Source organism: Strix aluco, chromosome 14 (genome assembly GCF_031877795.1).
Source record: "Strix aluco isolate bStrAlu1 chromosome 14, bStrAlu1.hap1, whole genome shotgun sequence".
Lineage (NCBI taxonomy): Eukaryota > Metazoa > Chordata > Aves > Strigiformes > Strigidae > Strix > Strix aluco.
Window position 1 is genome coordinate 10,906,928 of NC_133944.1, and position 23,298 is coordinate 10,930,225.

Sequence of the window (23,298 nt, forward strand, 5' to 3'; positions counted from 1 at the left end):
TAATAAATAATCCCAGTCAGATGTTCTTGTTCCATTTTGTTGATAAATTACTGCACAATCATGGATGAAGGAAAAATAGCTCAATAATTTTCATTTGTCTTTCCTTTTCAATGCTTAAATATCTTGTAAAGAAATTTAAAAGAAATTACTGTTTTTCTTGGCAAAAAAGACTTTTAAAATGTCACCAAAGCAGCCTGAATCTTAGATCTATTATCTCTGTTTTCTTTTTTTTTCCTTTTTGATAGGCTTTTCCTTTTTCTCTTGAGGTAATGAACATTATTGAGTGGGGGTCCAGTAGAGGTTAAGAAATGAGAGAATTTCCCTCCAGGGAGGAGATGAGAGGGAAAATGAACCTCATGACAGATGTTAGTTACATTGCTTAATGCACTACTGGAAGACACTCAGATGCTCTGGAAATAACCTACTACAGACACCACAAGCTGCAATGCATAGCATTAAGGTCATCCAAAACTTCCCCTTTTAAGACTATCTCTTTCATTGTCTTATAACTTTGCCAAATTTCATCATTTAGGCTGAACTTCTTCACACCAAGTTTTTGCCTGCGGCTAACTTTGCTGTCATTAGTTCTTGAAAGTTTCATCTAAAGCTGTTCATCCATTTCAGTGAGTAAGACTGGAAGAAGATCTGTCACTTTGCCCATAAATCCTCAGAGAGAAAGGCTCTAAAAATTTCATTTTGCACATGCCAACCATAAAGAGAGACTTAGTGCATTGCATGCCTCCAGGAGGCCTTTGGGTGTCCCTTCCTGCCCTTCCCATCCCGGAGGGTGGCCAGCCCCTGTGACAGTTGGTGCCTCTGCGGCTCCCTGCCCTGGCCTCATTCCCTCCTGCCAGGGAGAGCCAAGGGCTGAGGCTGTGGCAGGAGGGCAAGCAGCCCACAGCCCCAACAGAGCTGTGCCTTGCAGCCCTGCAGGCTGCCTCGCAGGTCTGCCGCCTTCTCTCCACCCAGTCTACTGGGGTTTCTGATTCTTCTCTTCCCTACACCAGCATACCTGCTCAGGACACTCTTCCTTCCTACAGCTGTAGCCTCTTTGCTCTGCAGCTGGCCACCACAATGCAAAAGTTGTCTACCAAGATCATACAGAGCCTCATCTTGTATCCACAACTGTAAAACTCTCGATTTAAAAAATGCAAAAGGATCAGGGTGTGCAAGACGGGTAAGGAGGTGACAAATGGAAATGGTCAGCCTTTCATGGGGGAAAGGGATAGGATATTGGTGGAGGACTAGCTGGGTGATTGGCAGTTCATGAGAGCAGGGCTTGCACCTTCAACTCCTGAAGCACCAAACACAAGACCCTTACCCTAATTTGGGCCCCTGGGTATGACAGCAGTGTAAATATTAATACTAATGAGGCTGTTCTTCTCACTTTCTGTGCATGCTGTTCTCCAAGGCAGGCAGTGTGGGAAATGGTCTGTCCCATTTGCTGGGGCCCTAAGAAGATAGTTTTTATTTAGTGTAATGGAAGCTGGTGTCAGCTGGAGTCAGAGGTTTGATTTTCCATCTCGCTCAGTATAAATGTTTGGAGATCCCCCTTGGGAGTCACCACTGGGACTAGTGCATTAGTCAGAAAGCCCATTGCTGCTAAGTGCGACTCAGAAAAAATAGACTTGATTGAAAAGGTGAATGATTAAAGTTGCAGCTCGTGTCCATTTCATATCTAATGGGAATGACAGAGCAAATGCAGTTCTAGATAACTGTGAGGATGTTCTATTTAGGAGTCTTGCTATTAAAGTACATACTCCAGTCAGAGAACAGACAGACATGGGTGTTTATTGATACGTTTAACAGAATGATGGCATCAAAGCTTGGAAAGGGATTTGCTGCAATGTTCCTAATGTACAGAAGTGTAAGGAAATCTGTGAGCATTTTCAAGGTGCTGGTGACTCTAGGCTAGAACAGGAGGTGCTTTCAAGTTCCAGGGGCATTATGAATGCCCAGCGTTGCTGTACTCCCAAATACTGTCACTGAAAACAAAGGCAAACAGATTATAGCGTGTTACTGTAATTGGCGCATGAGGGAGTGAAGTTCATGTTGTTACTTGTGTGTGTCTCGCTCCAGCCCCTCCCTGCCAAAAAATTCTGAATACTTTCCTTCCTTAGTTTTTCCTAAGTTTGTAGTATGCCAGTGGTCCTGGTTTTATTTTATAAACAAATTTGACAGTAACAATGATTAATTGGGGTATTCGGAATTCAAGTGTTGCATCAAACCTACAGATGGGCTTCAAATTCAAATTTCAAAATATCTAGGGATAGTCAAATATTGATTGGCCTCTGCACTTTGACTTGAATGTAGATCAGCATGAAGAGTGTGTAGAGCTGGCAGTTTGGGTTCACCTTTCATTGCAACACAATTCTGTAGTGCTGTATTCCCTATCAAGAAGTTACAAGTCCATTGAAGCTGGTAGCAGAAGTCACATTGACTTCAGGGGGGGTCTGGATTGTCTCCCAGGAATTCATCCGAGAGGACAGGTTTTTAAAGCTAGGGCCCATATAAAAGTGTTGGCACCAAGGCTGAGAAACTGAGGGTGAGTGCTGCAAACACTGCATGGCATGCCAAACTCCAGGTCTGCAAATTGAAGAAAACTGGTGTTTTGAAACACGAGACAAACTGGAGTCCACAAGAATCCCTCAAGTTTATAAAGAGCAGTACCCAGGCAGTACCCAGGTGATAATATAGATAAACATAATGTGATGAAATGTCAGTGTGTAAGGTTGTATTCACTAAAAGGATGCTCAGCGTTTCCTGAACTGGGTTACAGATTGTTAAATGGGTCACAGAAATCACTCTCTGGGCCATGACAAAATAGACAAGGAAAGACAAGGATGGGCTCTTTTTCTGAGGTGTATCACTATGGACTAGCTTTTGCAACTATCTTGTACTTTACATTTGCTGGTGGAATGTTTTGAAGAGCTTGTTGCAAAGTCCAGTTGGTTTCACGCCAGATAGTCACTCCCCTATTTCCTCTTGAGATGGTGATCCAAAAAGTCAGATTATTCAATTTTTCTTAATATTCCATTGAAAAGTAAATTACAATAACTGAAGCACACTTAAAAGAACTAGAGCTCTTTCTTATTATGTGTGACTCCTGCCAAACACTTGTAAGCAGACAGCATTAATTTTTTTCTATGGGAGAGTTAGAAAAAAAACATGTGAGAAAGTGGTGTGTTTCCACTTCTGTAGTAAACATTGGTATTAGATGCTGTTATGTTTTGAATTGAAATCTTTCAACAACTGTTTTGAATAAAATCCAGATTATTTTTTTTCCAGGAAGATATGTTCTAATGTAGACAGTTTCTTTCGCAGTATGCATAATAGATGGTAGCCGTGACAGTAAAATAACCCACAGCAAGAGTATAGCGCTGTGCAGTATGAAGTGCTGGATAATGTGAATCAGGTTAATAGATTCTGGGCTATATGATAAGATTCAGAGTTAAAGTTGTTGCTTCAGGCTTTTTACTTGATCCTTGTCACTGTGGAAAGCTTCCACAGGAGTTTGTTTAAGGAAGATTTAGGTAAGAAAATCATTACTGGTTCTTAATTAATGAGACAGAAAGTAGCTTTGGTGAGTTCTCACATATGGGTCTCTGTAGGCTCTCTAGGAAGTAAATGGCTAATTCCCTTCTCAGCAGCTATAAAATGCCTGACTGCTAATGCAAAGTTAGCTACCCGCTGAAGTCCTGATTTTTGGCAGAGTTTTGTGTGTAGCCAGACCAACTGTTACGTCTGTGCAGAACACGAAGTCCCTTCTTGCCCTGCACGTGTCCTTGAAACATGACAAAGTAGAAACTCAGAAGCAAGAAGATAAGCTGCTGCAGTAGCGTTTCCTCACTGGCAGCAAGACAGGGAGAAGCAACAGGATATATGAAAGAGATGAAGAGTAAATTTCTGGACTATTTTCCTTCAGTTTAATCTCTGCCACCTGCCATGGGGCTCTGTATCTTTGTGCTTGCGAAGGCCCTGTTTTGTTCAGTTTAATCACTGCATTTAAATATGTGTATAAAAAAAAGCTAACAACAACAAAACCCCATCTGCATGAAACCAAATTTGATATTTTCTCCCTCTCTTAACGTGATCCCATGAATTTCTTGCATTGTTGTGTCCCGTGTACTGAGGGTCCCATGCAGAGAGCAAACAATAAAGCAGCGAGAAGACAGATGCTCTGCTAATGGGAAACCAAGGAGAAGAGAGTCTGTGAGGGATTACAGGCAGCCTGGGGTTGGAATACATTATTAGCATAGCACCCAATTCAGAAATTAGTTTTCAGAATTAAATGCCTGAAGCATTTTGGCAAAAACTCCCGATCATCCCTCTCAAAAGCCCTTAAAGCATAAAAGAGTAGGAATCTCAAGCACGTTCAGTGACTTTGCAGTGCTGTAACAGTGAATTGTAGTTTTTACGGCTTCATACCATTACCGGGGCAGCAACTGCCACACCTACTGAAATGTAACCCACTTGATCTGGTTGCACAAACCTTTAGCAGGTTTTGAACATCCTCATCAAAGAAGAAAATGGGCCTGAATGAGATTCCAGGGTCTGTTTCCAGGATGAAGGTTTTGTTTCGTTGAGTGCATAACAGCAGGGAAGTGCATCAGCCTCTCCTTGGGCACGGTTAGGCATGCAAAGGAGAAGCGACATGTCTTTTCAAAGATCTGACATTGCCTAAGGTAGAAACTTTGGGTCCTGAAGCCTTTTTCAGGCATGCTATTTTCTGAATGTTTTTCTTTTGAAAATCATGATGAGAACATCAAACTTTAAAAGACCCTGTGTAGACAACCAAGATTGGTTACAGGACTGAGGGCAGACAGGAGACATTGTTTCTCATAGTACTTGGTGGGATTATCCTCCATGCATAATTGTTCATTATATGCTCAAAATTCATTGTTAATTTCTTTTGGATATTTTGCACATTAGACAGGAGAGTTATAAACCCCAAGATTATCACAGGAGGACACTAACAGGCCTAAATATTCAGGACAGAAGGGGACTTGTTTTCCTCTTACATTGAAACAAAGACTCTTGGACAGAATCATTAGAGATTTTTTTTGCCTGTTTGATAATCAAAGTATATTGGACATCAAACAAAAGAAAAGTTCAGCCAGGCAAATCTTCTACTTTATTTTTACTCTTTGCTTCTAACATAATTAACATATTTCTCAAGGTTTATTTAGTTTCCCAGAGTCTTATTTTATGTAAGTATCATTGGGGAGCTTGATTACAAACTTTTGATTCATGCACATAAAGTGAGATTTTATTGTCCTGGGAGAGAAGTCAAGGACAAGGTAAATACAGGAGAAAAGAGTTGGGACCAAACTAAGAAATCTGGAAAAATAATATGCCAGATCTTCAACATGCACTTGTTTTCTTTGCATCCTGGTAACTAGCATCTTATTTCTAAGTCACAGAAGTGAGAGTAAAGGGTAACACTTCATTTTCAGCTTTGAATTGCAGAGCTGTTCTTTTTATAACAACTTCTTTCAATGTTTTTATATATGTTTAATGAGCATCTATAATGAATATTGGGGAAAGTTCAAAATCATGCTTATTTGTCCTGGGTACAGACTGTCTGTAGACTTATGAACATTTCTGTCTAGTTTGAGATTGGTCTGTATTTACATCATCTTACTGGTCTGCCAACAAATTATATTTAAAAAAAAAAAAAAAAACTGGCACATACGAAACCCTTACAAAGTAAGACTAGAATTGAGCCCAGCACTTACATCCTGAATGAAATTGTGTGTATAAAATACCATGTGTACAGAAGCGTAGCTGTGATTTGGCTTCTCCATTGGAGTCTTGTGTATCAGCTTCTATTACCTCACTTTCACCTCAATCTGTTTTTCACGTCCCCAGATTGTGAGGGAGGGCTGGTGTGCACACAAAAGCTCTTTTCCCTCCTCTGTGTCAGTATTAAAAGAGGCTACAAGTCTGTAGAGCATAATCTCCTCTTTTGCAGTTACCTAGCTTCACAAGCTCTGGGGGACCAGTGTTTCTTTCACCCAGCCATGCTGGGAACCCACCATCGGGGAGGCTCCTGGGTGTGGTGAGAGATAATAAAGACGCCATTCTGCCTTACGTGCAGTCTGGTGGAGCAAGTCACAACTTCTCTCTTGTTGCACACACAAGATTTGTGAAGGTTAATAATAATCAAGTGCTTCAAAGACAGAGGTTGCCAATTTTAATTAGTATTTTAAGGCTTAGTTTGTAAGCTCTGCTTCTAAAATTGAAAACAGCACAACAGTCCTGTTTGAACTCTCCAAATTAAGGACAAACACTGCAAAGCAGAAGTTGACAGGTGAGCTACAAAAATGTAGAGAAAGTAATTTATTGTTTACCTTTAAACAGCAGTGTCCACAGTACTACCATCATGTAGAAAACAGTGCTGCTGAGATCCAAGGCTGTTATTCCTTTCCAGTCCAAATAGATTTAAAGCACAAGTAGAACTGAATCCAAAACGCTAATCTCGCTGAATCAGGTCTCCAGTTTGCCTGGGATCGATACTGTGATCGGAAAAGAGAATAGTGTAGTGGTAAAGGACAGCTCCCCAAGCCCATGAAATATTTCATCACTGCTATTAGACTTACTGCCATTTTGCAAAGCCTTCTTAATTGGGTAATCCAGTTCTGGATGTGTTTGACAAATAACAATTCTCTTGTTAAAAACAAATCATGATTTTAATTTAATAGGGTTAGTCATATAAAGAGTGATTTTTGTGTCAGCAAAACCTTTCTTTCTGGCAAACAGTGTAATTTATGACAATCTAGTTAGCAATAAATGACATTAATCTGACCACTAGGCCATTCTGTTCTTGGGCAATAGTGTTCCCTTGTAATCAATAGCTGGGTAAATGCTCCTTTGCATTCCTTATCAAATGACAGCCAGATGGTACTGGTAAATTCATTCCAGCAGGATTTCAGAATTAGCTGGGCTTGTACTATTGTTAATCCTCTGCTGTCTGCGCCACTAGGACCTACCCACCTGTTTCCAGTAACCCTCGAGTTCACAACCTTAGGAAATAGTCTAGCCGGATGGTTACTCAGATGCAATGCAGCCAAGAAGCATCTCAAGCAGTAAGGCCTTTTTTCTGCACCAGTAAAAAGACGAAAAAAGCAAAAAAACAGTATCTTGCAGAAATAGCCAGTTAAGACTGCCCACCTCTGTATTTGTTTCTCAACACCCTGGTCTCTTTTGATGAAGTTTCAGAGTTTCTCAGGATTTCATGAGCTGTGTTAGTGTGTAGTCAATTTGGAGCTGTGACAAGCTGCCATACCATCGTTTACTGACTTCCTGGGCCCGTCAATGTGTCTTCAAGAGCTTTTCCTTCATAATCACTTCATTGCATAGCAACAATAATTTTGTCTCCAACCTATTGATCTGAAATAACATGTAATCCACTCACACCAATAAAAAGGAAAACGTATGGCATCTCTAGGCTGGGAACCACTGGCTTTTGAAGTGAGGAGACAGTTAATCCCCACTAAATCAAGGAGGGAGTGGAGCAAGCCATAAGCTCTGTTGGGTTGAGCCTCTGAGGTGCATTAGATGCCTTAACCAATTAACCTATGCTCTGGGAGAAGAGACCAGTTTACACTCATCCTCCCCATTCCCTGTCTTTTATCTTGTGCAGCTAAAGTACATTTCAGGTGAGCTTTGCTACAACCTTAATTGCAGAAATCAGCATCGCTGTGCAATACCATACAAATAACCGGGCACCCCTTCCCTCTGGCAGGAAACAGTGCACACGCAGCACTTTGCTTATATGGGACTGCAGTGGGTGAGGGTAAAGTTCAGCCACTGCAAATACTAGTTTCAAAATTACATGGCTGGAGTTCTTCAGACAAATGCCTCTTGCCTGTAGGGTAGTTGTTTGGTAGGTCAGTCACCTTGGCCTGATAACCTTGATATTTTTTTATATACCTCTAAACGTAAGGCTAAAGACAGTTTTGGCATCTGAAACAGGATCCGCTTTGGGGATGCAAGTCCAAAGTAAGGTCAAAAACACTTGGGCAGGGAACACAGAGCTTTGGTCCCAAGTGGGCAAAGTATCTCTCCACTGTCATGCCCCAGGCACTGAACCCAAGAGGGCTGTGCTGCCAGGCCTGCCCAGCCTTCCTGTTTTTCCCCTCAGGCTGGAGCATGGGCTGACAGTTGGCGTATTTTCTTTCTGAGGTATCCTACTGTTACCCACATTGTGCAGGGAGCCCAAGCTTCTACGACTGGACTTTCAGATTCTTCCCTGGATAAAAAGCTTGGTATCCATAAGGCACCTAAATCCTCCTTGGGCCAGTCTTCATTTTTCTAGCCTGCATATAGCACTGAGTGAAATGTAGCTCTAAAATCTGAGGTCAGTAAGCATCTGGTCACTAATTTGAGCAGGAGTCGGGAAGTAAGTCTTGTGTTGTTCACTTTCCCAACAACAACCACCAAAAAGTGAATTCAAGCTAATTGTAGCACACCAAGCACAAACTCACCAAATAGGCTTCAAGAAAAAAATCAAACTTAAAATAATATTGTTACATTGGAAATCTCAATGGAAATCTTGCAGTAGATCATAAGGCCAAACTGGTATCTGAGCATGCTGCAAGAGCAGAGCGAAGGCTTCCAAGTCACTGTCTCCCAAACCTATTATATAGTTTGCTATCATATACAGCACAGGCTGGAAAATAGCGCAGCGTTCACTTAAAATGTATTTCTGCAGCTAGAGGAGTGGCTACTAATAATCCTTTCTTTTCTGTCATTTGAACAGTATTCAGGTTTTCAGCAAACAGCGGACAAGTGCTTTGTTTGTGGACACCTCATAATGGAAATGGTAAGAGACCTAAATTCCTAACTGCGGGGTAGCTTGCTTTTCACATGCTTTGGGTAGTGCGCTGTGAGACATTGTGCTTTTTCCCTAGTCGACTATCATTGTCTTCACTTCTGTCAAGGTAATTTTTGAAACAGAGGCAGTAAATAAATAAAAATACTCTATTACAAAGTACAGTAAGTAGGGCTTCTTTTCTACCTGAGATCATGGGAGACTGTTGTTCTGCCACATGCCAGTTTTAAAAAAAAAAAAAGATAAATAGGATTTTAATACTAAAGGGGGAAAACTACAGCACAGCTTCGTCTGAGAACATGGTAAAGGAAAACAGGCTGTGCTCTGTAAGACAGTAGAATAGCAAGAGCTCTGTCAAGCGGATGGAATCTGGGCTAGAGAGGAGAGGGACATTATCAGTAGTCTTGAGGCTTGCTGCCTGCTCTGTGACTTGCTTTGTTTACCTTCTGCCACTTGCTCCACATCAGTTAAAATGCATTATCGCTGCTGGGATTTGTAGGGAGCCAGCAGAGTTACTTTTATAATAAAAATATCAAAGGGCTATGGGTTGGGCCAGATACTGCTGGCACTGTTTCACTGGGTGAAAGTAGGAAGAATTTAATCTGTTCTTCCTAAGCAGGAATTCCCAAACAAAATGAAGTGGCTTGCACATTGAAGAAGTGCAGATTGTGTAGTAGATCTATTTTCCTCTTGTTTTAAAATGTGTATTAACCTCAGTATGCCTAATAGAAATAGCTATTGCGTTGCAAACTGAGGTTCAGTAGGAGCTGGAATGGAGACTTCATTAATGAGGATTCTGGCTCATATCCTGGCACCACTGGTTGGACAAGGATATTGTTCGTTTTAGCCCAAGAGCAAATTTCTAGAGTTGTGTCATGCTGGGAGGGGGAGGGGTATCCTGACTTGCATGCTTTGAGCTGGCCCTTAATTGCAGAATCCCAGGCAAGAGTCCATAATATCTCCTTGGTGGAGCTCAGTAGCTGGAAGCTTGGCAGGTGCTTGTCTGCCTTTCTCTCATCAGCAAGTGTGTTCTGACAAAAGGAAACAGCTCCAGGAATTAAGCAGTTTTATTTGGCTAATTCCTTCGTGTTCCTCCCTGGGAGCGCACATACAATGATGGTGCCCACGCAGAGCTGAGGAGCAGAGCGCTGAAGCTGTTCAGGGCTGGAAGTGCAGCTGAGTGAGGAGTTGGCCCTTGCAAAGGGGTGTCTGCACAGCCACTTGCCAGGCTGACTGTGTGTGTTACCCTGCACAGCCACTCCAGGCTGACTGCACGTGTTACGTAGCTGCCTAGATAGCCGCACGCACAGGGAGATGAGTTGTTTCTGGCTAGGAACAGGATTGCAAACCAGATGGGGTCTGATGCCACTTACTGAATGGAGAGCTATAGGGCTTCATTAGAGGGGACAAAAAGGTTAAATTAAATTGACTTTGTGTGTTTTTCCTAGGCGCCACTTCTTATTTCCTGTTGATTTGATCTTTATTCATAGAATCATCTACAGGACCCTGAGAGCTTGGCCTGTGGAGATTTGTCATCTCCAGCTTCTTAGCAGCTCCAAACTGAGCACTGCTGATAGCAGATACTTTTTGAAATCACCTTCCAAAGGTGTTTCTTATACCTGAAATATACGCAATTGGTGCTATAACCTGTTGAGAGCTGCCTGAAGATGATACTGTGTCTCACTCTTCCCAAAGGCTTATTCGTGGGCTTGGCTGCCTCCTCCTTGATGTCCCAGTGCCACACTGAGTGTTACATACAAGGATGCCAGGAGGGATGGGATTAGATCTGTAGCAGTGTAACTGAGACTGTGTCAGGTTGTGAAACCTTTAAAATGCAGTAAGGAAGGTCAGCATGGGAAAAGCCTGGGCAGATGGATGGATCTGTATGCAAATACATGGATACAGATGGAATTTTAACAGAAACCAGTGGGCCCCTATGACTGAGTGATAACCTGTCAGTAACTGTGGTGGATTAGAATCTTTAATTAATAAAGGGACACCTATTTATTTGCTTGTTTTGTTATTTTACTTTTTGAGTAATGATTGGTTTGGATTCTGTCTGTTACAGCCTGTTAAGTTTTGTGAATTAACGCTGTATCCCAGTAACTTGTATTTGGCTGCAACAGATTTTCCAAGAAATGGTCTCTGAAGCTGTTTTTAATTTCTGTTGGCAGTATTGGCCCTGCAGAGCTAAGGCTGATGGGCGTTAGCCTGATTTTCACAGTTCTCCCTCTTTATTTGGAGCCTACTGAAACCCACTGAAATAAGCAAGTTGATTGTTTTAAAAGGCCCCTTGCTGACAGATCTGCAGAGTGGTAATTTCGTCCTGAAGCACTTTTCTCACTGTCATTATTAAGAATCAGATACAGCAGTATGTGTGTGTGGGGGAATCTCATGTAATCATGCATCCACTTATTTTGCTGTTTGCCTCCTAAGATCTTACAGGCCCTTGGAAAGTCATACCATCCTGGCTGCTTCCGCTGCGTGGTGTGTAATGAGTGCTTGGATGGAGTCCCTTTCACTGTAGATGTGGAGAACAATATTTACTGTGTCAAAGACTACCATACGTAAGTGTGCAAATTGATTGTGTGCTTGGAAAAATTATAGTAGTTAAATTATTGGTATAGTTATAAGCCTTGTAACAGATAAAAAGGGTCATCCCTATTTGCTCAGATGTCCCTGAAGTGCTGCTCTCGCTTGTTGCATTTGTAAAGTATTTTAAAGTTGTGTTAAAGGTCACTTCATGGGCCCAGTGTGGCATACAATGGCTAGTTGTGTCAGAGGATGTACTTTTCTGGTGGCCATTTCTCTACTTCTTTCAGGGCTTCAATACTAATTAGATCAGGCTAATTCTGCAAGTAACAGTAGGTTCTGCTGGCTGTTTCTAAGAGTCAAAGTTCTGGTAATGCATGACACTGGTGCACGTAAGTTAGTTTAACCTAGACTGGACAGTAGACATGTAATTTACCAGCTAGTGTTAGAATGATTTTAGCCTCACCTAACAAAAAGTTTTGTGGTTTAAGTGACTGCTTTTGGATTCCTTTCTGCTCCTGCTCAAAGGCAACATGAACGCTCTTAGCTTCAGTCAACCAATAACTCAGCTTATACATCAGAGTAAATCACTCTGAACTCAAACCTATTGGTTTCATGTTGACCATGTTACAAGGATAGAGTGATGTTGGCCCAGTGATTGTTGTAAAATGCAGCTGTGGATAATAAGAGCAGTTGATGTATTTGGTTTAAGTAGATACTAGCCAAGATCAGCCCCTCTCCTACTTAGCATGGTTATATCTTCCTGACATCAGATAGTGACAGTCCCCAAGGCGGGAGCTGCTTTGCAGTCAAAGAGGTGAGTCTCTGGAAGAATTTGAATGGCTTTATGAGTAAAGGAAGGTAAGAGAAAGGGCATATGCGGGAAAAGGGCTGGATTCACTATGCCTAGAGGTCAGGAAGATCTAAGCAATAAAGCTGGGGTAGATCAGCCTCTTCCAAATCTCCTTTTCCCTGAATATCATCAAACATTTAGAGGTGTTTCAAATCCTGTGGATCTACATTTTGCTAAAAACAAGGCATGGTTAGAATACCTCTCTTGGTTCTACTTTTTAAAAAAGCTTTAAATGTGATGTGAACACTTTCTTCTTGCACCCTAGGGTTTTTGCACCAAAATGCGCTTCCTGTAACCAGCCGATCCTACCAGCACAGGTACATGTTAACGTGCACTGACTCTTTAGAGAAAACAGTTGTTGGCATATGAACACTTTCTAAAAACACATTAGATGCTTTTTCTCCCTCTTCCAGAATCTGTACGATGTCAGATACTAAATTAAACACAGTTCAGCAATAATGTCACTCCCAAACATTCCCAGAGGTTGTAATAATCATACTACTTATGCAGCATAGTACTTTGTATCTTTAGGGTGCTTTCCAGGTCTTAATTATGCTGTTATAAATCTCATTTAATTGAAAGCCCTGACTGGGGCTCCAAGAACAACCCAATAAGTAAAGCCCTGTTTATTTTTAGAATCTCCCATTAGCTCAAGTAGCAATTTTCCTTGTCTGCTATGTTTGCATTTCTGATGTGGATCTGTTAAGATGCCCAAACTTGAAAAGACATCTGAGGGTTACCCTGACCCTGTGAAGAGGCCACACAGTCTGTCCTCCTGGGGTGGCAACGTAATGAAAGTGCTTAAAGGGGTGGAAAAGCCAGCAGCTGGCTAAAAGGGAAGCTGAGTGAATGACCTGCTTGCAACCTCAGCCTATCCTGACAGTATAGTTAGCATGACAAGACTTCTACATTAAGACATGCCTTTTCTGCCTGCCCACAGTGGTGCTCCCTCATACTCTGGTGGGTGCAGGACCCTCTAAGTAAGTTCCCATTGGTGAGGTCACTGACCAGCTTATTTGTAAGCAAGGGCCTCAGTGCCTCCCTCCTTTTACTCTTGTCATGGTTATAGAGCCAGAGCTCACATCCTGTATGCTGCTGTGCCCTAGTAAAGCCTGTGGCTAGAGCCTCTAAGCATGCCCACCTCCATCACTCTGCACCTTACCCTCATTTGTCATTGTTATTTCTGTTAAATGACCAGCTCTCACATAATTTAAATTTTGCTGCATTGTCTTACAAAATTACTTTTTGAAAAAGAAAAAAAGAAAAGGCAGTCCTACTGCTGACTCATCTCATGGCTAGCAGGAGGGACTACACGTTCTTTCCCATGGAGGTATCTTAGGTTAGTTCAAGTCTAGCAGTGTAGCAGTGCAGGTACTAACATGTCCACAGCTTCTCAGACATAGTCTACGTCATATCTGATGCTCTAACCACACCTGGAACTGGAAACAATGCAAGGCAACACATTTAATGAGCTCTGTCTTCAGAGTGGATCAGAGAAAGAGTGTGTGAGGTTACAAGAAGGGTATGGGCTGCTCTGCAGGGCCTGAGGCTCAGCCAGGAATTACACAACTCCACCCCATCCACCCTCATGCTGAGGTTTTGGCCTGGGCACATAATTACCTGCCGGACTGGTATGTAAATCCCTATGGGGTACATACAGTGACATGTGCAAAATAGCTGTGCAGCAGATGGTTTGACGGGATTACAAGTTCTGGAAAACTCAGGTCAGGATGTCTACAAGGAAAAGTAACCCAAGCAGCAGATCGTATTTTTTCGCTGGTAAGTCATTTAGATCCTGGGTGCCCTTTGAAAATTATTTTATTTGAAGACTAATTTGTCCCTTGAGTGTAGAGTTTTGGCTACACTTCCCAAATGACCTTTACAGCTTAGTTATGTATGTCAGACACCCACGCTGCTGCTAAACAGCACAGCTAGCGGTGCAGTGCTGAGTACCAGGGGACAAGACCCTTGTGGTTGCAGAGCTCTGCTCTGCCAAGTAAGAGGGGATGCCCCAGGGAAACAGCTCTCAAAAGTGATAGGTTGGGCACTGAAAGAAGATTGAGAAAATGCCACTTACTTACAAGCTCACTCTCACCTCTCTCTGCTTCCCCAACAGGGTTCTGAGGAGACCATTCGGGTGGTGTCAATGGACAAAGACTACCATGTGGAGTGCTATCACTGCGAGGTAAGCATCAGGTGCCTCTGCCAGCCTGCCCCACGGCAAGGCTTTGCTAAGAACTAGCAGCCACTTGGTAGGTGCCTGACTCGCACCCCAGGGTGCACTTGCTGGCTCTTGCACGCCTGGGCAGGTCGGGCTCTGCTCCACAGCTCCTGGAGGGAGGCGAGGGGATGAGTGCTAGCTGGGCTGCAAGTGGTGCTGCCATCTCCAGTATCAAATTAGTTTCTTCTTTTTTCCCCAAATATATTAACTTCAAAAGCTGGGTTTGGTTGGTTGGGTTGAATTTTCTCAATACTTCCAGATGGGGAGAGAACAAAGAGTAGGTGCCGGTTCTCTTTTTCCTGGATCTCTGGATTGGCCTTGCGTGGCTCTGAACTGAGGAGACTTGAATTCACATGGCCTGTGCAGGGAAGGACCCTTGCTCCTACACTGGACAGCTTTTCTAGGGGATCTGTGTTTTTTCCATGCTGAATGAATATTGATTCTTTACTAGAAAAAAGATGGGTACCACTGACTTTCTGTCCCTTTTTGGGAGTAGTTTCTTTGTGTGCAGAACATTTAAACATTTATTGGGGCAGATCAAGTTGTGGGATTAGTGCTTGTGCTTTGAAGAGGAGAGCTTGAGTTCAGTTCTAGCTCTGCATTCAGGAGCATAAGGAAGGAAACAAACGCTTTCATTTGGGATCAACCTAAAACTTCCCTTTTGTTGTAGGTTTGGCGCACTGATATAACATGCAAATATCCACACAGATCCTAACTGCTACTTAACTGTCTTAGCACCAGAGGCAAAATACAGCAATACTATCTTCCATGTACTTTTGCACAAAAAGGTTTTACAAAGAGACTTCCAGTTGAGAGAGAAAGTAACAAAATTCAGGGCATCTTGACATGTATATGAACCTAAATGTAAGGAAGAACCCATCCACTCAGCTATCCCTTCCAACAAGATACCTGATACTCCATCCTTTGCCATTAATTTTTAAAGAGAAATTGGCACAGGAAATCACAGCATTTTGGAGAGCTGTACTTCCCTCCTCCTTCTTCCCCCATCTATTGCTTTGTGCAGGCTTCACCTATGACAGCTCCCTCCCCTTCTCTCTCAGGCTATTGACTTTATATTAGAATGTCCCAATGGGGGTTTATTTTCAGTTCTGTTTCATTATTCATTTCCCCATTCTCCTTCCAGTTTGAGGCAAATCAAGCTGCCTCCACATCTGCCCAGAATGGCAGAGTGCATTTATGTACAGAAATCAGGGGGTTAGCCATGTGTCAACAGGGGTAGGTTACTGCCTAATGGTCTCAAATCAGGCTCTCAAACTGTACACACTGGGTCACTGCTCTCTCCAAATACTGCTAAAAAAGTTAGTGCTGGTATTTTGAGGTATTTGCATGGAGACGTTTGCAAAGGCTGTGACGACTCACACAGTCACTTCTGAAATGCTGGTAATGTCATCATCACCTGGTGGCCATGCAAAGTCAGTAGTCAGTTTGCAAACTTTGCTGCTTTTCTACATCATCTCTTTCCTGTGCAACCACTTAACTTCTGCTGAGAAGTTGAAGCTGGTTTACAGATCAATAGACCCCCACTCTAAAACTGAAATCCACTGAGAAGGCAGGCTTTCTCACTGCAGAAAATAAATACAGTTTTGGAGAGGGGAAAAAGGTATGAACACTTGGCACATCTGTAGGGCATCTGAAATGGTTATGTTCTAATGAGGAATTGAATTTAAATTTTACATAAAGGACTATAAAGTTATTAGGTAACATATAATAACACACAGAAAACTACCTTGGCAGAAACTCTGGTTAAAGCCTCCCTAAACTAACGCTCCAGTTTTAAAGCTTACTTTAAAATCCGGTTTTCATTCTTACTTCAGCATTGTAAAATTTGAGGATTTTAACTTGAGCTATGAAAGCTGAAGAATTGTATTCTGTGTCCAATTAAAAAACTTTGCATCAGTTTTCAATACTAAAATGACCTATATGCCCAACTCATTCAATTTTTTTTTCCTTTCTAAGTGCACAAATACATACTCAGAATCTCTGGTTTGTCAGGACTGGTCACAGTAACAATTTTTAAGTATTTAACATACTTGAAACATCAAATCCAAGCACAAAACTGTCATGACTTTAAAGTGTCCTCAAAATTATAATGATGACAACTGAAAACCAAGATTTTCTCTATTGCAGTGTACATAATAGTCAGCAGGCGGGATCATCACTCTGTTCCTCCACTGTTGTTCACCCATGTTGTCCCTGTAGTTGTGTGTCGGCCCCAGAGGTACTAACATATATTTCCACTAAAGATGGACCATTAGCCTTGAAGTCTTTAATTTTTTTTAACTCCAAACTAAAGAAAGTGTAGCCCTGCTTCAGAAGTAAAACATGTCTCATCTCACCCTGTGGCCCACTCCTCTCATTCTCCACTTATGCTCCCCCATTCCTTGCTCACTGCCTCATTGCAGAATTAGCTCCTCCTCTGTTCTAACCTCTTCCAGGTTGTATGTGTCAGTGTCAGTCCTTGGCGTGTTTTTGATTTCCATCAACATTTATTAGATGAAGAAGAGACCAGAATGAGAAAACAATGCAGAAAAAAAATGCTGGGTACTATTATAGACTGTCCAGTTGGATTTCAGTGATGTCATTTTGCTTATATGAGATAGTCAGGGTCCACCTACCAAAAACCCTTGAGTCATTGGAGGCATGGGAAGGAGCTCTCAGGGTTATATGCACTGTTGTAAGATGACCTACCTGAATCACTAATCTGGGATGTGCATGTTTTTTCTAGGATTGTGGCTTGCAGCTCAATGACGAGGAAGGCCATCGTTGTTACCCATTAGAGGGCCACTTGCTCTGCCACAGCTGTCATATCAGGCGCCTTAATATTAAACTGCCATCGCATCCACCTCCGAGCTATCCAATGCATGTCACAGAACTCTGAAAGACATTTCCAATACCAATAAGCCGTTTGAAAGAGAAGACAAAAATCTAAAAATACTTTCCTGTTCCTTTAAAGATGAGATTCCAGTAATAACCATCTAAACCAGCTATTTATTTTTTAAATCAGAGGTGAGGGGTCCTTTTCTGATCTTGTACATAAGCATTCTTTTATCTAGACATTTTCACTGAGACACCGTCTACTTGAACAAATAATTCACCACTAAACTATAACTGTAAATGACAGCATTTCTAAAAACAATGGTACAAAGGGCTGTTCTGCACTCCTTACTTGCTTTCCCTCGGTGGAAATTTCACCCAAGTAAGGAGTGTAGAATTGCTTTCCAAAAGTTAGCACCTTATCATATTGCAGCAAGCATGATAAGATAAATGCTAGCATTTTAGCTAGTTTTGTTGAATTCTGGTCTTAGAGAATACAGTCTCACATTTTTTAAAACTTAGATTCCCAGAAGTGTAGTGAATAGGAGGCAAACAAGTGTTTTTAGCAAGGACAGCTTTCAGCATGGGTTAGATAATGGCATCCTGTGAAGAAGTGTCAGGCCAGCTTTCCATCCCACAAAGTTCCACAGTCATCCAAAGACTATTTAGCTTGTTAAAGAAATATGGTAAGCATCTCATATAAAAATGACATTACAGAGGAGTATATCCAAAACATTGGCACATGCCCATAACAATTGAAAAAAGTCACATACTTGTCATAAAAGTCATAACAATTGAAGAAAGTTACAGACCTCTCTGTAATTGCTTGCCATGTACACCCATAGCCATGGTTTCAAAATGCATTCATATCAACTTGATGATTTGGCACTTACTAAAGAATTCATCTTTTAAACCTATTTTTTTGTTTAATAGGGTTAGCAGCCCCTTTCTATGCAAAGGTACACTTGTCTTTATACTACTTGTTTTATACAAGACTTCATTTGTTACCAACTGCTTTATGATTGTATGTTGATACATTATTAAAAAAAAGAGGGGGACAGTGGTTTTTGTATTATCTTTTCAGCTTTGTGTTCTTTTCTAGATGTACTTTTGAACAGATAACAGTGATTGTCTACATTGGAAAACAAAGTACAGTTTAGCAGAAATAATGATTTAGAGAGACCATTGAAACATTCATATTTTATAACAAGTATTAGATGTACATAGAATGTACACACTTTCATATTTTGCATAAGCTTTTACAGTAACCTCAGAGCTCTGGGGAAATACATGTCTTCCATATAGGAAGTTAGACGAATCTTTTTTATGGTTTGTTTTCTACCATGTGTTGATGATTTACATGCAAATCACACATCTGTATGTTTAAAAAATTCCTTGCATTCTCATGAGAATTGATCCAGCCTTCCTGAATTTATATTTTAAGTAAATCCATCATTGCTGTCTTTAACTGTATCCAAAATTACAATAAAATAAAATTCTTCTCCTCCAGAGGAAGTGGAAATACCAGACCAGATTCTCTGCATGTGTAAATTGGGACATTTTCATGCCAGTTCTCAACACGTTGAGAATCTGACCAATCCATTCAGAAATGATCCCATGTTAAATTCAGCACGCAGACTGATGAAATGACTTATTTGGCAACACCATTGCAGTTTAGTTTCTTATGCTCCACTGACTTTTTGAAAGCCATTTGTGGTGCTCTTGAAAAGTACAAAGAGCATCCAATGGACACTAATTCCTAAGTGGAATAATTAACTCCCTTAACAGAACTTCTTGATAGTCTGGAATTTCCTTATGGGGGAAGGGTGGGTGGCAGGAAAAATTCCTGTGAACTACTTTTTTTCTGTTAGTAAGGAACAAAAGGTATGTTTCCTGAACTTCTGCCAAACTTCCATTGGCCTAGATTAACCTGCCCTACTGAATGCTCATTGGCAAGTCAAATGCTCCTTTAAAAAGTCATTTTCTAATTAATATATATCAGTTTATAATTAACATATTTAATGTGATAGCCATGTTTTGAAGGAATTAGTGCCCCATTTCTGCAGTGTGACCTAAGAGGCTTAGCCTGAAAAAGAGGACATTGGGTGCGTGCACACTTTTTCTGCATTTGTAAACATTACCTCTGTGTCCATAGGCACCAGCCCAGTCTCAGAAGGAAGTGGAAGTACACGTGCCTCTTGCCCAGACAGCAAATGCTAGAAAAGGGAAAAAAAGTTGTCTTAAATTGTATCTTATGACTAGACAAATTCCTTAAGGTTATTACAAACGTGGAAGATATCAGAGCTTCAGGATAAACTTTTAGCATCAGCTGCAATGTAATACTTTTTCCATTTAAGGAAGCTGCTTTGGACCACATTTAGCTTTGAGGCATTTTTACTTGCTTGTCTTTACAATATATTTTAGGGAACACAAATTAAGAAAACAGTCATTAATATGCACAAAGAAGGTTTGGGTCTGTTGCTGTGAGCAAGTCATCCCATAACAGTACTCACTGTACTGGAAAAATGCTTTGCTCTACCAGTATAGAAGCAAAACCTTTTAAATCAGAGTGGCCAGAGATGGAGGTGACTTACTCTGGCATTCAGCCGAGTCTTCTGCCAGTACCTTCCTTCTCACTTTGCCTCCTTCAGTGGCAAGTTTAAGCTTCCACTCCAACATACTTTTCAAGGGACAGCACACTATCTAACATGTACATACCATACCTTTTCTTCTTTTTTGAAAACAATCGTACTGTAGAACAGAATAATATTTAATTTCATTTCACATGTTAATTTGTCAGTCTCTCTTAATTCTACTTAGTTCCAATGTGATAAGTATCATCATGGTAAAAATATCAAAAGGTAATATTTCATTATAGAATAAGCAATTTGTTTAAAACCAGAAAGCAGCAGTTGTTCCAGTATTTTCTAGACAGGTGCATTCCATTACTGTATAATGAAGTACAGCTTTGCTTTTCCAGCATTTAATATAAAAACTGTAGCTAGAGTGAAATTTGCCTTTTTTTCTTTTTTCCAATCAAAGAGAAAAATAAAAACAAATTAAAATAATGATGTGCTGTACTCTTTAGTGCTAGTGACAGTTTCTCCACATTTTACCTCCTGTCTGGGGAATTACGTAAATGAGAAAGTTTCTTTTAATGATTTTCTTAAGGAGTATTCTTACATTAAATCAGTTCAACACAGATGTAAACTTACTAGAGTTCATTTTATGATGGGATTGTTCTTCAGAAGCCTTTGCTGTACTTTCAGAATATTTCCATAAAGTTGAAACAATAACAACTTGTCCTCATTTGCATCAGGACTACACCTTTCCATTTTGGTAAGGGAATCTTACAAAGTCCCTGCAGCACATAGCTGTTGTAGGTGAATCAGAGTCCCCCATGGACTGGAGGATGCATTCCAAAGAAAGGACCAAAATAATAATTAGAAAACAAAAGAATGCACTTAGATAATTGAGCTTTCAAAGAAGGTTTGTTTGGGTTTCTTTCCTTTTCCTTTCACTTGTGTGCACGTGTGTGTGTGTGTATATATTTTGTAAGGTGGAGCTTCAAAAGGAAAACATGGTTAGAGGAGCTCTTTAAGACCAGAAATTCCAGAGTAGTTAAGTAAACCAAAGCTCTAAAGGAGACAAAAGCTGCTTTCTTGTGTTTCAAGAAAAGTTTAAAAGTTTGTGATTCATCCTGTAACTAATGCCGTAACTAGAGTATATAATTTGACTTAAATTAAGTTTTCATTTGAGAAATATTTTCGTTTTCTTTAAAAGAATATAGTTTTCTTCCAAGAACTTGGACCAACGTTGATTTTTATTTTGTAGGAAGTATATAAATTCCCAGTTTGTATATCATGTAACTAGTTTACATGCTGAAAATATACATTAGTTTTAACTATTTTTGTATATATATCCTTGTAAAACCTTTCAATGTGCTTCTGTCTTTTAGTCTTTAGAATTACTTGTGGTTTTGTGTTTCAGTGTTTGATTCCCTTGATTGTTGAAGAAAAAAATTGGGAAATGTAGATTTATTTATCTAAAGAAGAAGCTACTTGCTATCATCCTAAGTTATTTAATATTAAAGTCAGAAGTTTCATTTAACCTTAGATGCTATAATCTGCTTTTTTCAATAAAGACATTTTGTAGTTATCTTTGATTTTGTAGTTTGTTGCATATAAGTATTTTAATTTTTTTAATGTAGGTGGGCACTAAAACAATTTTCAAGAGACCCTTGTATTGCCTACAGAAATGCCTGATATTAATTGATTGCAGCTGCATTCATGAAAGATTTGGTCCTCCAGTGCAAGTGTTACTAATTAAGGCCTAAAATATGCCCACAGCTAACATTTTGCAGCTGCACTTAGGAAAGAATTTAGCCACTCTGGCCACTTTAATTAAGCTTTAACCAGTCTGGCTAGTTCACATGTAGGACAGTCAGTATTAAGGAACACTTCCCTTTTCAAGACTCCCATTATTTTTTGGAGTGTTCCAGAAGAGAAGTACTTGCCTGGGCTATGAACTTGCATAGATTTAAGCACTCAGACCTTGATGTGGGGAATTTTCTCAATTTTCTTGCTAAGTCACAGTATTTCAGAAATCATGGCCAGAGCTCTGATAGGATTGAAAAGATGCTTTTTTATATATTTTACCTTTCTGAAGCTCTTTGCCACCTTCTTGTCTCCAGCTTCATGGCACAGATGGGAGCTTGGTCACATTTACCTTCTGCACACAGTGGTCCTCCAAGAGCACCTATATCTATCAGGCAAAAGGTTCATCAGTGCTGGTATCTTGACTCCAACCATGGCCAAAAGCAGATGCTTAGGGAAAGAATACAAGAACTCGTTTCTTCCTGGTTTCCTTATATTCAGTGAGTTTCCTTTCCATTAAGCTTGTCAGTCCACCATCCTTGTGGATGCTTTTTCCTCTAGTGACTCACAAAAGCCAAATACTCACAAGCTGCTACTTCTGTGTGATGCTCCCCCTCTCCTCCGAAGAGGCCTATTCTGCAGCTCTGCAAAGTACAAATGACTTCACATTTGGAAATGAAACTTATTGGTGGTTGTCACACAATGGCTATTTTGGCAAATTTTTTCTTTTACACAGTCAGAATGGAAAGAGTTACAAATGCCGCAATTGTTTTAGGGATGCATTCTGTGCTTCTGTGCTTTGAAACAGATGTACCACACTTCTATAGGGCCTTCACATACGTGCTATTTTCTCACTCATAATTTTAAAAAATTCATTCAAAATAAGCAATTCATGCCCTTCTTGAAGAAAAAAAAAAAAAAGGCACAAAGACTGGCCAACTCAAAGCATTTTAATAGTGCCTCACCACATGGGTGACACAAATGTAGTCAATAAAACCTAGGACATATTCTTAATGCAGCAAGAATTTATATCAACCCATAACCAGCCTGGTTGAAAGGAACAGAGTACATACTTACTTGAAAATATTAACTGCCCCTCATGGGCCTCCTTGCAGGAAACACATACTGGAAAATGAACATACATTCACTGCAGGAAGGGTGTGAGTCAGGACCCAGCTCCCAGAGGGGAACACCACAGAAGTCTGCAGTGTTGTAGGACTCCCTGGCACAGACTCTGAGCCACAGGGCAGTGTGTAACTGGAAGCTGTTGCATGACACATGGTTGCTAAGTCTAGCATGCAGATTATTTGCTAGCCCTGCTCTTCACCTTACTAGCCACCCCCAGGTCTGCACCCTTCACCTGGCAGCTATGAGTAGAAGGGCGATTTTTTCAAAGTCATCCCAGGGTTGAACATTTAACTAGTGCTGGGAACCATTAGGAATACATGAACTAAGCTGGTGAGGCTGCCTTCACCTCACATCCCCATTAATAAGTTTTTAGTCCCCCTAATTCATAGACTCATCGAAAAGTGAGGTTGGACAAGACTTCAAGAAGTCTTGTCATCTGGTGCAACACCCACCAACACACGCACGCAAAGCAAAATATATATATATATGTGTGTGTGTGTGTGTATAATAGCGCCTT

At 40.8% G+C, this 23,298-nt stretch overlaps 1 protein-coding gene and 1 long non-coding RNA gene across 3 annotated transcripts in view; one reads left to right on the forward strand and one right to left on the reverse strand.

The window, feature by feature from the left end:
* WTIP (WT1 interacting protein) overlaps positions 1-21,442 on the forward strand; it is an 85,996-nt gene extending 64,554 nt beyond the window's left edge. For both annotated transcript variants that reach the window (XM_074839793.1, XM_074839794.1), the window contains exons 4-8: positions 8,765-8,827; positions 11,273-11,403; positions 12,487-12,538; positions 14,338-14,406; positions 17,189-21,442. In XM_074839793.1, coding sequence (XP_074695894.1) covers positions 8,765-8,827; positions 11,273-11,403; positions 12,487-12,538; positions 14,338-14,406; positions 17,189-17,341 — 468 coding nt within the window. In that variant the 3' untranslated portion in view covers positions 17,342-21,442. The remainder of the gene's footprint in view (positions 1-8,764; positions 8,828-11,272; positions 11,404-12,486; positions 12,539-14,337; positions 14,407-17,188) is intronic.
* Positions 1,773-19,495, reverse strand: LOC141929834 (uncharacterized). Its single transcript, XR_012625116.1, has 4 exons — positions 19,419-19,495; positions 17,152-17,337; positions 6,354-6,518; positions 1,773-1,985 (listed from the first exon to the last, which is right to left on the reverse strand). It is a non-coding gene; the product is annotated as an uncharacterized LOC141929834 (long non-coding RNA).
* Positions 21,443-23,298: the final 1,856 nt, after the last annotated feature.